Here is a 14,647-nt window from a genome sequence, read left to right as displayed (position 1 = left end):
ATTTTAAAATGTAGTGGTTACATTGGTAACAGGCAAACATGATTCTTATGGGAACTTTCAAAGTTACCTTGTAACCATATTTACATCAAAAATACCTATAGTTATTTGATATAGGAGGGTCTTTATAAATATATATGAAGACTATAAATTATTTAGAATATTAAAATATAAGTACACTTTAACACTAAAGAGATTTGATTAATACACTAAGCTGATACACTATGGTTTTACCATATTATCAAACTTTAAAAAGGCAAAAGGCTACCACCCATCATTTCCTAAGTGAATGAAAACAGGGCATGATCACAAGGAATAATTTCTATAGCCTCCATTCACAGATGCTGCAAGCCATTCAGTGATTTAATAATTCATTCAAAAGTTCACTGTCCAGTTATACATTCTTCTTATTTAATTTTGACACACCTTTTGTATTATCATAGAATAAAAGTTTCTGCAGAAAAAGGCCTGTCAGACACTTCTAGAATGATTCTCATAGCTTAGATGAAAGGGCTAAATTTACTGCCACCTTTGGGATCTATAAGCTACTGGCAATAAAATACAATGATAAAGTGTGCTTTAACATTGTCTATTTTATTATTAATCACTTTTTTAAAGAAATTACATTTCCTTAAGTAAGCCCTATATCTGGGAATTATATGCATTTTGGATCTCTCTTTTGTCAGCTAGAATCTCCATTAAAAACAAACAAACAAACAAACAAAACCTGTAAGCTATGTCTATTTCAGGGATTGGCGTTTTCAGAGTGTACAAAACGAGTAAAACTTTTCCAAAAAGTATATGTTAAAGTAGTACCTCCCCTATTAATGAGTGGAGCTATACACTAGTTATTAAGATAACAACAATTTACAAAACTAAGTATTTCTTCTTATTTATGATCACCAACCTATTTTACATAATCAGATGAAAAATTACTGATTTTGGTCAAATGTTTTAATTAAATTAAAAAGATGTCTATGAAAAAACTTATTTTCATAAAGTAGTCTGAAAATTTTGGACTGCAGAACACAAAGTGCTGAATAGCAGTCATCTTCACATACAAATGAATTTCTGAAACCAGGGCTGGAGCTATGGCTCGGTCTTAAGAGCACACACTGCTCATGCTGAGCACCAGCGCCTCCAGATTGGTTTTCAACCATCCAATCAGACCCTCTCTCTGTCCTCTCGGTGCACCAAGCATGCATGCCATGCTCATACATACATTCAAACAAAACACGCATACACATAGACAAAAATAAATACATCTTCACAGTAAGTCAAAAGGAAAATGACGAAGACTATCTTACCCAATTGGCCTTGATACAACAAGCTCAACCTGTGGTTCAGGTTTGGATTCTAGAATAATGTTGTAAACTTCCTCAAATGTGGCTCCTTGCAATAGCCTCCCATTCCATTCTAGTACTTCATCACCTGTGGTTCAGGAATAATCTTATCAACATAAGCCAAGTCCATCAACTATACTCAGTAAATTTCCTAATACATTCACCCAAACAGAGTAACAGACCTATTGAGAAGAGCTCAGTAGCACAGAACTTTAGACCTAGACTAGCATATTTCATTTGAAAGGACGATGTCAGTAGAAATACACCACATAACAGTCAAACCCATTTGATCTTTAATAGTATACAATAATCAAGGTCAACTCTTTGAGGACTTCAAGATTCTCCTCTAGATTTGTAGGATATACATTGTTAATTAAGCACTGCTTCCTTATAGGAGATTTAACTGCCTAAACTCTAAAATTTTTTGTAAAAAGCTAAATGATTAATAGTAATATGAAATCTTCTTCTAAGAATTTAATGATTTCTCCAATAGGAGTTGGAGAAATTTGACAAACGATATGGGAATGACATAATTTAGAAAATGTGCATTTACTGATGAAGTTTGTTTCCTAAACAATATAGGAATTTTTTTCAAAAAAAAAAATAAAGATTTTGGGGAAACAAAATAAGCTAATATATATCAGAGGCAGATTAGAATATCCATCAGTAATATAAAATATTTGAATTTGGGTGTACAGGGAAGTGGGAGAGAATCTAGAAGGAATTGGAAGAGAGAAAGACGAAAATGATCAAAATAAACTGTATAAAATTCTCAAAAAAAAGGCATTTTAAAAAGATATTTTATGTCTAGTATGACATAAGGAAAAAGAGTTAAAACTTTCCATTGAGGACTAAAGATTTTAACACACGTTGAAAGAAACAATTATTACTGGTCAAATCACTTACAAATGAGATGAATTTTTTCCTAACTATTTATGGCTAGCATTTTTCTTTTTGAACTGCTGGGATCCACCCGAAGCCGTGACAGGCAGGGCAAGCATCCTCTTCACCCCAACTGACCTTTGAACGTAAATATCCACTGGTAGGAACCTACCTGGTCTAAGATGTCCAACAGTATCAGCTAAACTTCCTTTTTTTACTTTGGTAATGAATGCACAAAGCCGACCTGATTCAGTCATCTTTCCTCCTACAACCTGTTTAAAGGAGGACAGGATCAGAACTGTCATACTATTAAAGTAAGCACAGTCAAAGACTACAGGAAAAACACCAGAACCATTTTCAGATTCCAAAACTGTAATTTAATGTACTAAATTTCATTTCTTAATATAGTGTTGTCATTTGAACGTAAGTGTCTGCATTAAGGAATGCATTTTATTGCAAATTTGTTATAATTTAATTTTCTTGTTAAAAACATACATCTCTTAGAAACAACTCAACAATTTCTTACTATAGAATTCTCATTTTTACTTCTCAAAACATTGGAGTACTTTTTAATTATATAAACACTTTAGGTATAAATTTTAAACATTCTAATACAAAAATTAAAATACTACATTTTCACTAATAATATTTTAGTTATATTGATAATATCCATAATGACAATAGATCTTTCTTGAGAAAATTATAAAATTTAACTAACTTCATCAGAAATAAAATAAACTTTAGATTAATTGAAGCCCAATTTTTCTATCTTTTAATTTCTATTAAAATATTTATTTTAGAAAATGAAATATATATTGGAAACATGCATTAGGAATGCTGTAAAAATCGCTGTAAAATACCATACTCTTATGAAACTAACGCTTTGATTCTGGCTAGCCACTATTCAAGCAGGGCACATCAATTTCAAAGCAGGTGACGCCAACGACAGAGACTAACTTCACTAACTAGAGTCAATCAGTTTGTTCTCTTACAGGTGAGTGAAAGGTTACCGCAATTAAATGGTTCTGAGCTACCCTATCTTATTCCATGCATATATCCCCCAATTACAGTGAGTTATACTCAGTTACAGTTCAGTCAGTACTAATTAATACTATGTTTAACTCTGAAGGTTAGACATAAGTTTCTTGTAGCTTCACATCTTCACGAAAATACTTGTTGCTCAAGAAAATTTAACAACAGTAGCACTGTGATTATTAGTATAATTATACTGTCAGTGGTGGTTATTATAAAATTCAGACACCATACCAGACATTGTACTAAATACTGTTTACTGCTTTATTTTATCTGAACAACTCACAGGACACGCTACACTCCCCACTGTGGAGACATATCTGATGCCATGAGAAGTTGACTTTTCCAGGGTTGTGTAAAGAGGAACTACTACGTGCTTTTGTCTGCCCTCACAGTCCTCGCCTCTCAGTGTCCTGGATCTTCACGTCTTCTTCCCCTCTCTGGCTCAGGGTCATGTTCTCTCTGGACTCTCCCAGATGTCTCCACCTCTGACTGTGCTCTCCCTCATATCTACAATAAACCTTCTCCTCCATTAAAAACAATAAGAGTAACTCCTCTAACTGAAATCAAATCCAAGCCTTCCTAATCTCTATAAACACTGCTTTAGCACAGACATTCTGAATTGAAATCCTATCACCACCACCATCACCTTCTCTCCACAACCATGGAAAACTAGGAGACCTCTATGAGTACTGACTAAGATGAGAGGTAAGTGTCAAACACACCAACCGTCCCATCTCACAACACCAACATTTTTTATCCTACCACTTACTATTTTCTAGAGTACAATTTCTGTAGCAATGGCTTAACTCTGAAACATTTATTCTTTTTGATTTCGGTTTTTCATTAGGAATATTAGATATACAAAAGCTAAAAGAGCGCTATTTTCTTATTTGCCAAATAGTGTTCTATGACTTTCCTGTTCAAATATAGAGATCGATACATTTGTCACCTGACACAATTATTTAGGGGTGTCCAGATTTCATATGGTATATTTGAGGGTTGATATAACTCAGCTGCAGAGTGATTAACTAGCATGCCTCAGGGCTTTATTTGACCCTGACACCCCAAACCAATCCTAACCAGTTTTCCATAAAACATACACATCTAGACATAAAAAAAATTACTACATCAACAAAAAATACATTTTGATTTAATACATATTATATTTTCAAATTTGCATAATAAAAATTAAAGCTCTTACTTTAATACTGACATAGTTATAGCCAAGATAACCAGTCTAAGCTCAAGTATATCTATTGTGTTTAGGATTCAAACTTTTTTTAACCAGGTTATTATGAATGTCTTTTAAAAATGTATGTAAAACTACTATTATGGACTATCAGAAAATAACTGAGTGCACATGTATGTGTGTGTGCTTGCAGGTGTACATGTGTATATGTGTATATGTGTGCTTGGATGTGTGTGTGTGTTTTCAGGTGAACATGTGTATGTGTATGCTTGGATGTGTGTGTGTTTACAGGTGTACATGTGTATGTGTGTGCTTGGACGTTTGTGTGTTTGCAGGTGTACATGTGTATATGTGTTCTTGGACGTTTGTGTGTTTGCAGGTGAACATGTGTATGAGTATGCATAAAATGTGTGTATTTGCAGGTGTGCATGTGTATAAATGTGCATAGATGTGTGCGTATGTCTGCAAGTGTACATATATATAAGTGTGCATAGATAAGTTTGAGTTTGCATATGTGCATGTGCATGTGTGTGCCTGGATATGTGTTTACAGGTTTACATGTGTATGAGCGTGCCTGGATGCATGTGTGTGTTTTCAGGTGTACCTGTGTACAGTATGCATAGAGTTGTCTATGTTTGCAGGTGTGCATGTATGTGTATGAGTGTGCATAGATGTTTGTGTGTCTGCAGGTACACATGTGTACAGTATGAATGATGTGTTTGTCTGTTTGCGGGTGTAGATGCATATGAGTGTGCACGGATGTGTGTGCATTTGCAGGAAGACCAGAGGACAACCTTTAGTGTCCTTCTTCACCACCCACCCGGAATTTGATGAGCAGATCGGGCTGGCAAAGCAGGAAGGACAAGAAATCTGCCCATCTCTGCCTCCTCAGCTTCAGGATTACCAGGATGTGCCACCATGCCTGGCTTCTGCACGTGGGTTCTTGGGTAGGAAAACCATGCCTGGCTTCCGCATGTGGGTTCTGGAATAGGAATCAGGGCCTCGTACTCACCAAGCAATCACTTTACCTCCTGATTATCCATTCAGCCCAGAAACTTGTTAAAAATACTTGGAAAATGAGTTTACAGGAATGGAGGACAGTATTTTAGAATTCTTGAAAATGGAAATAAGATAGCCCCTAAATCGGCACAGGTAGAAAGAGCTCTATTTGTTTTATTGATAGATCTGTAAAGTAACATGGAGCCAAATCCCATACAGTTCATTACATACCTTTAAACCCAGCATTGCTCCTGTATCTCGAGGCACACTCCCGTCTTTCAAACGCTTATTTAATAAAATACGACCAATCAGGCGATCTCCATCTTTGGATGGCTGCCAGGTCACAGGGTGCTGACATACAACATCAACAAATAAGAAAAATTAATTTTATGTCAAATTACCATGATTGTACAGTATCTCTAAACATGAGAATTCTAAAGTATTATGATTACACAAACCAGTTTACATTCCAAATTACTGACTTAAGCTCTTAAAATATTCTTTTTATAACCCCACTTTTATGAATGCAAGGGTTTTTTAAATCCAATTATAGAAAACTCTCAGTTATCATCTACCACAATATACTAAAGGATAATAGCTCTGAAATTTTTTTAAAAATATATGCTAACTCAACTTGCTGAAGATTAATTCAACCTCACAGGCAGAAAAGATACAATAAAAATCTACTTAATTGACTTCAGTAAAAAAAAAAAATGACAATTTCTTCTTCAAACACTTTTGGAAATTTTTGAAATACTCTATCTTAGTAATAGTTAAAAGGGAAAACATTAAAACGTGAAATCGAAATTCATAATTAACATAAAAACTACATGAATTCCCAATACCTGTCCAATTGAATGAACATGAAAGAAACAGGATCTACTCAAAGATAAACAGAATACGTCTCTCACTTCACAAAAACTCACTGATTTTTTTTTAAATGGCGTTTTGCTACATAACCCAACCTTGCCTTGAACTCACTATGTAGCTTGGGTTGGCCTTGATATTGCTATGTGGCCTCTGTTGGTCTCTAAATGTTATGATTTCCCTCAGCTGAGCTTCTGCGACGCTGACATTAAGGACATGGGCACCACAACTGCAGGCAAACAGTTTACTTATTGTTTTAGACATTTTAATCGATTCAGTAAATTTCTTTTAATAGATAATTCAAAGACAATTATTGTTACATAACAATCATATTACCCGCTTGTTTCTTTCTTGTGACCTTGTAACTGATGAACCATTTCATTATTAATAATAATGCTAAGAAACAAAGTAAATGATTTGTGTAATCATATAATTCCATGGACACCTAAAAGTAGCATGCCTAACTCCATGCAAAACTTAGCAGGCAAAAAGACAAATGCCAGGCAATCACATCTATATGGCGAAAGATTACATTTTTTTTTGCTCTGCTAAAAGCAAATAAAATAATAACTATCAAAGCAGATGGCAATGAATCTAACACTAATCAACACTAATCAGAACGCCATGATGACAGAACCAAAGGACAGAGACAGCGGAAGGGAAAAAAGAAAAACAACTTTGTCTGTGCAAACACGCCCGATTATCTCCCTTTTGCCTGGGATTCAGACTAGCGATAATTTGATTTTCATCCCGAGGAAAATACATGTGAACGTTAAAACAAGCCAATCCAAAAATATTTATTGTTTATAACATTTCAAAGTTCTCTCATTCGACTGCACACAAAACATTTCTTTGTTCCTAAGTTTTATTTTCATTTACGTAGATTTTGGTATGCTGTCGATCAAGGAAAACAGCAACACAAGCAAAAGGCTTTTTGACTTAGTCATTCAGTTGTTTTGTTTTTCTTTTCTGCACCTTAAGAAATGCTACATTGACCCTTGAAATGCCCTGTCTTTTCATTATGTCCTGATTTAATGAGTGACAGAGAGCAAACGAAGGAAGACCAGATGAGCAGGCTAGAGGCAGTACCTTCTCACCATGGCTCTGCTCCTCGTTAAGAGTGGTGCTACTACAGGTATCTACCCCAGAGTCCTTAATCTGAGGCTCAGACCATTCCAAATCCTCTTCCAAAGAGTGGCCACCACAGTACATCATTTTCCTTTGTCTCCCAGACCTGGTGTTAGAATCCGACCAAACTCCCTGCTCACTAGTTTTTCTTTTTCCCTTTTGACTGTCCCCTACAAGTGTGAGATAAAACAAAACAAAAAAAAAAAAAAAAAAGATACAAAAAAAGAAAACATGCAAAGGTGTAAATAAAAAAGGAAAAGTGAAATGATAACGGAAATTAAATAGCAAGGCTCCACATGTCTCACCAAAGACATTGGGGAGGCCTCACTGCTATGCCAAGACGCATGGTCCAACCAGTTGTAATCCATGTCTCCTGCGAGAGCCGGGCAGACAAGAGCGCAATAAAGGAGACAATGGAAAAGGACAGATAGAGAAATTATAAACATTTTAAACTGTGGGATCCTAATTGCTTTCAAGAACTCTATCTGCATTACTCATTAGATACCAGGAAAAAGCTCTGATTCCAAATAGAACTCACAAAATGCAAAATATAGGGCTTTTGTTGTCAAAAAGGTCTACAGAACAAAAGTCTTGCAATAATTCCTTAAAAATGGAATACTTTTGCTACCAATAAGCAAAAGTAGAAACAAAGACTATTGGATAAGCTGATTGACAAAGTCTGGTTTTGAGTTCATTTATTTTGGCATGCTGGTATCAAGTCATGAGTTTTTCTCAAGACCGCTGAATGTGTGTAAATTACACAGTGGCTCAGCAATAATACTATTTTAATCCAAATAATTAAGTATTGTTACTGGAAATGACATATGATAATCTTTAAAATGATGAAAACTCAACATTTTAAGTGTTAAAAAATAGTTACACAACAAATTTTCTGTGAAAATGATTTTAAAAGTTTCCTTCTATATCTATCAGTAGAAAGGAAAAGTGAAATCATAAATTTTACTTATATAACATGACTTACTTAATATTACATTAAACATTTATCTTTTTGAGAAATTACATGGTTACAGTTTTGACAGACAAATCACATGATGGTAACTTCTGATAAAAATCTATTTCCCAAACATAGTGTGTTTATTTATTACTTCAAAAGGGACTTCTTTTCAATATACATACATATATACACATATTTTATACACTGTTAGTATTTTCATTCATTTAAAAATGTTTACAGAATACCTTCCATTTGTTCTATATTGTACTAAGTTCTATATTGTACTAAGTTCTAGAGCAGTGGTAACACAATGACAGATGTTTGCAACAGTGTGGAGAGACACAACAGATGAGTGTGTCACAGGAGAGAACAAAATACTAGGGGAAAATGTGAACTCACCAAACACACCTAAAGTAACTATTTTTAACATGGGAACTGAAAGATGTGACTTAGTGGACAAATAAAGAGATACACATAAGGAAAGGAAAAGAGAGAACATTCCAGTAAGAAGTAATAACACCATGCTGTAAAAATAAAAAAGCAAAATGGGGAGTGGGTATCAGCATCCTTCAACGAAAGGAATGAAGGAGAAGAGAGGGCTATGCAAGAATGGTGATGCACCACAGCACAGCTTAGAGGAACCCTTTCATGTCCATTAAAGGCTACCATTTTCAAACCTTGAGTGAAACAAGACAAAATCTGACCTAGGCTTTAAAAAGCTAGATCTAAATTCTATAAAGAGATCGGGTTAGGAGAAACTAAAATTGAAAGGTGTTTTCAATAATCTCTGGGAAAGATAAAGGTGAGTATAACCTGCACAAAAGTAATGACAAGAGCTACCCCAAGAAAAAAGAACTGAGAATTTCCAGTATCAAGAAAGACTGAATAGTCAAGGTTAACATTCAGATTTCTAGTCAAAGCAACCGAAAAGAAAAAGACAATTGTGAGATGACAAAATTACAGGATGGACAATGATTATAAAATTCATATTTCATAAAAGCAAAATGATTTTTAAAACTGTATCATAGAGGTTATTAAACAATGATTGGCCTGGATCAAGTATTAAAGATATTTAAAATCCCTAAAGTAGCAACAAGAGAGTCTGAAAACATGTCAGAAATGCATGCACTGGGCACGCTCTAGATCCAGAGAATCAAAAAGAATTGGTGGGGCCTAGCAATCTGTTTTAACAAGACTCCCAAGCAATTAGGATCTCATGTAGACGTGTCTAATGTCACAGTAATGTGATACTGTAGTCTACACATGTGTTGGTCCACATTCACAGCAATCCTGGTACACAGACAAATGCAGCCCAGAGACCAGAAACAATCTTTAAATGTTTGTTTATGAAAACAAATTAAACTGTATGTTCTAATACACACAAAATAAAATGTATAGAAAGAACTTCATTCTTTACACATGGACCAGAAAGGTGCTTTTTAAACAACTTTATCACACAGATTAAAAAATTAGAATTCCAGTAGTTCACACCAATAGATGGAGGTGACCAATCCACTATATATTTATATCCCTGCTTGGGATGACCCAGGAGTCTCAAAGTATTTATATCTTAGAAAATCTGCTGCCTTCTCAAAACATACTATAGTTCCATAAGTAAGCATTATGTGTTTCTCAGTTAAAGGAGATAAATAATATAACACCTATAAATAAAAAGTCTGGGTGATTTAAATGAAAGAGAATTCATTCAGTTCACAATCTCTCATCCTCTCCTGATTTCAGACTACACAAAGGTCAGAAATGTGGCCTGTACTCTGTAAATAATGTAGTTTAGTACTTTAAAATGTTTGAAACCAAAGTAAATATTCCTCCTATTAATGAAAAATAAAAGGTATAAGAGTATCATACACCTGGTATTGAATAGCATTTGTTAAAGGAGTAAAATCTAGTGCCATTTTGAGAATTAAATAAAGTAATGATCATCAAACACATGGAAAAAATATCTTAAACTATCACAAATAATGGTATGTAGACATTAGCAGTCACTATTTAATAATAACTCTTGTATGACTTCAAAGGGCAAAACTAATATAATAAAATGTCATTTAGTAATGATATAAAAACATATTCATGGATCTAGAGCAAGAACTGTTAAAAGACAGAAAATAACCAACTGGAAAATGTATAACTGAAAACTGCCTGAAATATACCAAAGCCAGATGATGGGCTCCTCCGCAATGCAGAGAGGACAGAGCAATGACTACATGCCTTGGAGTGTAGAATGGGAAAAAAGTTACTCAATATGGAAAATGGAAATAGACTAAAGAATTATAGAAGGTGAACAAATATTCAAAGACCTGAGAGATGGTAATAAAAGATATTCATTCTCATTATAGAATGAGAAAAAATAAGCTGAAAAAGTATTAAAAGTTAGGAGTTGAAAATTTCCTATACTGTAAAATTGTAAGCCTACAGGTTCAAAATGTCTTTAAATTAGAACACAAAAATCCATACAAAGATATAGTCTAACCAAACTAAAAAATAAAAATAAAAACTATTATAATACACACACACACACACACACACACACACACATACACACACATACACTTTTATAAAAAGGAGGGAAAGAATTACACTGACTGACATAAAATGTTGCGGAACTTGGTGGGGTACAAGGGATGAGAAAAAAAAAAACCTAGATTCTAAAGATAATGAAATTATCTTTCAAGAATGAAGAACACTGTGAGAGAAAAGAAGGCTAAGTGAGTTTTTCACAGGCAGAACTACTCTAGAAGAGCAGCTGAGGACACAGAAACAGGGAGTGACAAGGAGCCTGGAAATAGCAAAGGGAATGGGAAACATGGCAAGACAAAACATGGATAGATAGAACAGAATTTTGTTCTCCCGAGTTTTCTAAATTATTTAAGATAGCTGAAGTGCAAAGTATACAATGCCTAATTTTTGGTTTTCAACACATGAACAAGGAATATTTAAGAGGGGGAGATAACTAAGTACAAGAGCAAAAGGTTTCTCTATTTACCTGTAAATGGGTAACTATACAAGCTGGTAGTAGGTAAAAGGTACACATGAAACATATTACATTATCTAGAGCAATCAATAAAAAAATTATGAAAGGAAAAATAGAAAAATCAAAAAGTGTTCAAACAACTCAAGGGAATACAAGAAAGATAAAAAAGAAACCAAAAAAATGAAAGGAAGATAAAAGAAAGAAAGGAGGGAGGGACGGAGAGAGGGAGGGAGGGACGGAGGGAGGAGCCAATGGCAAACATAAAAGAAAGTGAAAATAATAAATCTAAGCATGACCAAGGAAATACTTAAAATATTCATAAATAAAATTTAGCAAGGAAGAAATAATCCATAACCAAATGAAGTTTGTTTCTGGAACACCGAGTAGATATCTCAAATTCAATATAATTCATCATTTATACAAATTGAAGAAAATCAAATGATCCTATCAATTTATCTATTGATACTGAAAATATTTTTTAAAGATTCAGGGAATGATGAATAGACAGAAACTTGACCAACGTAAAATACAACATAAAATCTAAAGCTAAGGTACTTAACAATGAAAGCGAACTGCTTTATAAATAGAAAAAAAGTCAAAAACAATTTCTTTATTTATATAGCTCCAAAGCTGAAATAACCAAAACATTCTACAATACATAACAGCTAAACAAAGGGACATACAGACATCACAGATGCTGCCTAAAAAATTAACTGAAGGTAAGGGGAGATTATTGAATAGGAAAAACTATTGACATTTAGAATGTGTTCAAATGCATTAATGCTAAATGGGAAAAAAATCTCAAAATGTCATTAGAGGGATGTTTTATGAATGAAATAATATTTATGTGACTTTTTGAGGTCTTCTTAGTGATTGGCACATGTAAGAAAGATTTGCTTAAAGTGATGTCTCTCTAGAGACAGCATCACAATGATCACTGTAAGACAATCAACCATAGTCCAAAATTGTTAATGGACAATTCTGAAAATAAAAAAAAATCCTTAAGTTTTACATTTCTGTTATGAGTCATGGGACTAATCAGGGTATTGTCTTAGTCTGTTCCACCCAAGAAGTAAGTTACCTTTTAGTCTCCATATTCTATCTACTACCTTGTCTGTGGCCAAGGAGAGAGACTTCATTACAGAATATTGTTAATATGTTTTATTATTAGCTGTTATAGTTACTAATCTCTTGTTTTGCTAAATTTACACATTAAACTATCAATATGCATATGATGATGAATGGTATAATGTAGCGTCACAGACTGTCTGTGGATACAGGAAGCACTGGGGCTCTTGGGATATATCCCCGACAGAAAAAGGAGGAAAGCAGTATAGACACACATTGCTTTACTGTCTGTTTCTTCCTCTGAACACAAGTTGTAAATGTTGGAGGAAACTAGTGAAGGGCACATATGCTCTCACTGTTCTATGCTAGCAACTTCCTACAGATCAGTCATCACTTCAATGTAAAGCTAAGCCAAGGTCTTGCTGCCGTTTGGACAGCCATCACCCCATTCCTGGAGGTGTTTGCTGAAGAGTGTTGTCAAGAAGCTGTAGATGTCTCAACTAGGAAGCTATACAGAAAACACATCAGCTCCAACTCAGTCTGACAGGCAGTTATTCCGTTAGTGTAAAATGAAATAATTAAATACGGTGATCTGGCTATAAGTAATCAAAAGATTCAGATCTTAAAATAAGATTCTTTTAATACAAACTGAGCCAATTGTCTATTTGTATTTTAAATTTAGGCAAGAGCTTATCCAAAACATTATATAATTGTTTTTCATTAGGTTTATGAAAGTTTTAAACTTTAGTGGTGAACTAAGGCATTCTTCAACATCATAATTTTAACATAATAATTTTAAAGAAATTGCAGCATACGATGACACGTTTCATACTTGCAGCTGGAACACTTATGTTAAATTATTGACATGATTCCATCCTTCCTTCGTTTTGTGATTTGGCAAGTTACTCACTACAATGGGTCTCAATTTCTCATTTATTTGAAAGGAGATTAACTGTCATATCCTGCAGACTACTGAAAGGTTGAAATAAAGTAATAATCATAAAGATTCTTTGCAAATTATAGTTATATCAAAGTTGATGGTATTATCATCTCCCTTATGAATAAAAGTAAGCATGTCCTATTTTCCCTCCTGCTTCTCACATTGGTCATTTATTCTCTTCAATTTCTAAAGATAAATGCTGCAATTTCCTAACATATGTTCCATTCAACACAGCTTCTGCAAAATGCTAATGGCTTCATTAATTTGCAGAGTCCCAGGTAAAATAGCATTGGAAAACTCCAAACTGAATATAATTAAAATAGATTTCTTGAGTGCAGAGTTAGGATCCTTGTGCTTTGCTGAGAGGATCACACAACATGGTTTCAACATAATTAACTGAAACACAGACTCCTCTGATGAAGTCTCCCAGATGCAGGATTCTGAGAATTGATGCTGAAACTTTTCTGTAGGTCAATTTGTCACATAGGGGTATTCCCACATAAACCCAATAATAAACAGTTCTCTACAGGAGAGGCTACATAGGGCAATTGTTTTCTAAATACACTCCATGGTATTGCTCCCAGGCTACTAGAATGTGTTCAGAAGAATATAAGGTGGCTTCCATATTCCCTATGTCATGGTCTTCCTCTTTTTATGGGACCTGGGATTTGCTCCTAGGGAGGCAAGATAGCACTCTGCATCATCCAGTTGCTCTTCACCTTGTTTGTAGATAATCTCTTTGCACCTTACTAAGTAGCTATGATGGATAGCCAGAGGGAAAGGACCTGTAAGCAGCCTTTAGGAATTGTGATCAATACCTAAGAACAGTGGCTCTGTGTTAGACGTCATTACAATGCAAGAAATGCTACCATGTAATGATGACAAACACTTGATGTCAAGAAGTATATCTTGGGGGCAGGAATGATGCCTCAGCAGTTAAAGAGCACTAGCTACTCTTCCAGAGGACTTGAATTTGATTCCCAACACCCACATGGTGCTCAAAACTCACTATATCTCCAGTTCCAAAGAAACCATGCCCTTTTCTGGTTTCTGCATCCACCGTACATGAATGTTTTGCACAGCTATACATGGAGGCAAAAAACAAAAATACTCATAAAATAACATTTTAAAAGAAGTTTCATGTCAAGTGGTTGTGGCTCATGCCTTTAATCCCAGCACTCCAGAGGCAAGAGCATGCAGATTTCTGTGAGTTTGAGGCCAGCCTGGTCTAGAGTGAGATTCAGGAGAGCCAGGG

General features: G+C 34.6%; 1 protein-coding gene across 48 annotated transcripts in view; it reads right to left on the bottom strand.

The window, feature by feature from the left end:
• Rims2 (regulating synaptic membrane exocytosis 2) overlaps positions 1-14,647 on the bottom strand; it is a 472,086-nt gene that overhangs the window by 226,358 nt on the left and 231,081 nt on the right. For 28 of the 48 annotated variants that reach the window (XM_028879262.2, XM_028879269.2, XM_028879270.2 and 25 more), the window contains 4 exons: positions 7,402-7,610; positions 5,677-5,796; positions 2,395-2,494; positions 1,305-1,428 (listed from right to left, as the gene is read on the bottom strand). In XM_028879262.2, the coding sequence (XP_028735095.1) occupies positions 1,305-1,428; positions 2,395-2,494; positions 5,677-5,796; positions 7,402-7,610 (553 nt within the window). Of the gene's footprint in view, positions 1-1,304; positions 1,429-2,394; positions 2,495-5,676; positions 5,797-7,401; positions 7,611-7,745; positions 7,814-14,647 lie in introns of all 48 variants that reach the window. The other 20 variants (XM_028879266.2, XM_037197756.1, XM_037197763.1 and 17 more) reach the window with 1 other exon arrangement.

Source organism: Peromyscus leucopus, chromosome 20 (assembly GCF_004664715.2).
Source record: "Peromyscus leucopus breed LL Stock chromosome 20, UCI_PerLeu_2.1, whole genome shotgun sequence".
NCBI classification, from domain to species: domain Eukaryota; kingdom Metazoa; phylum Chordata; class Mammalia; order Rodentia; family Cricetidae; genus Peromyscus; species Peromyscus leucopus.
The sequence above is the reverse complement of the archived record's forward strand: the minus strand, read 5'-3'. Positions and strand labels throughout refer to the sequence as shown.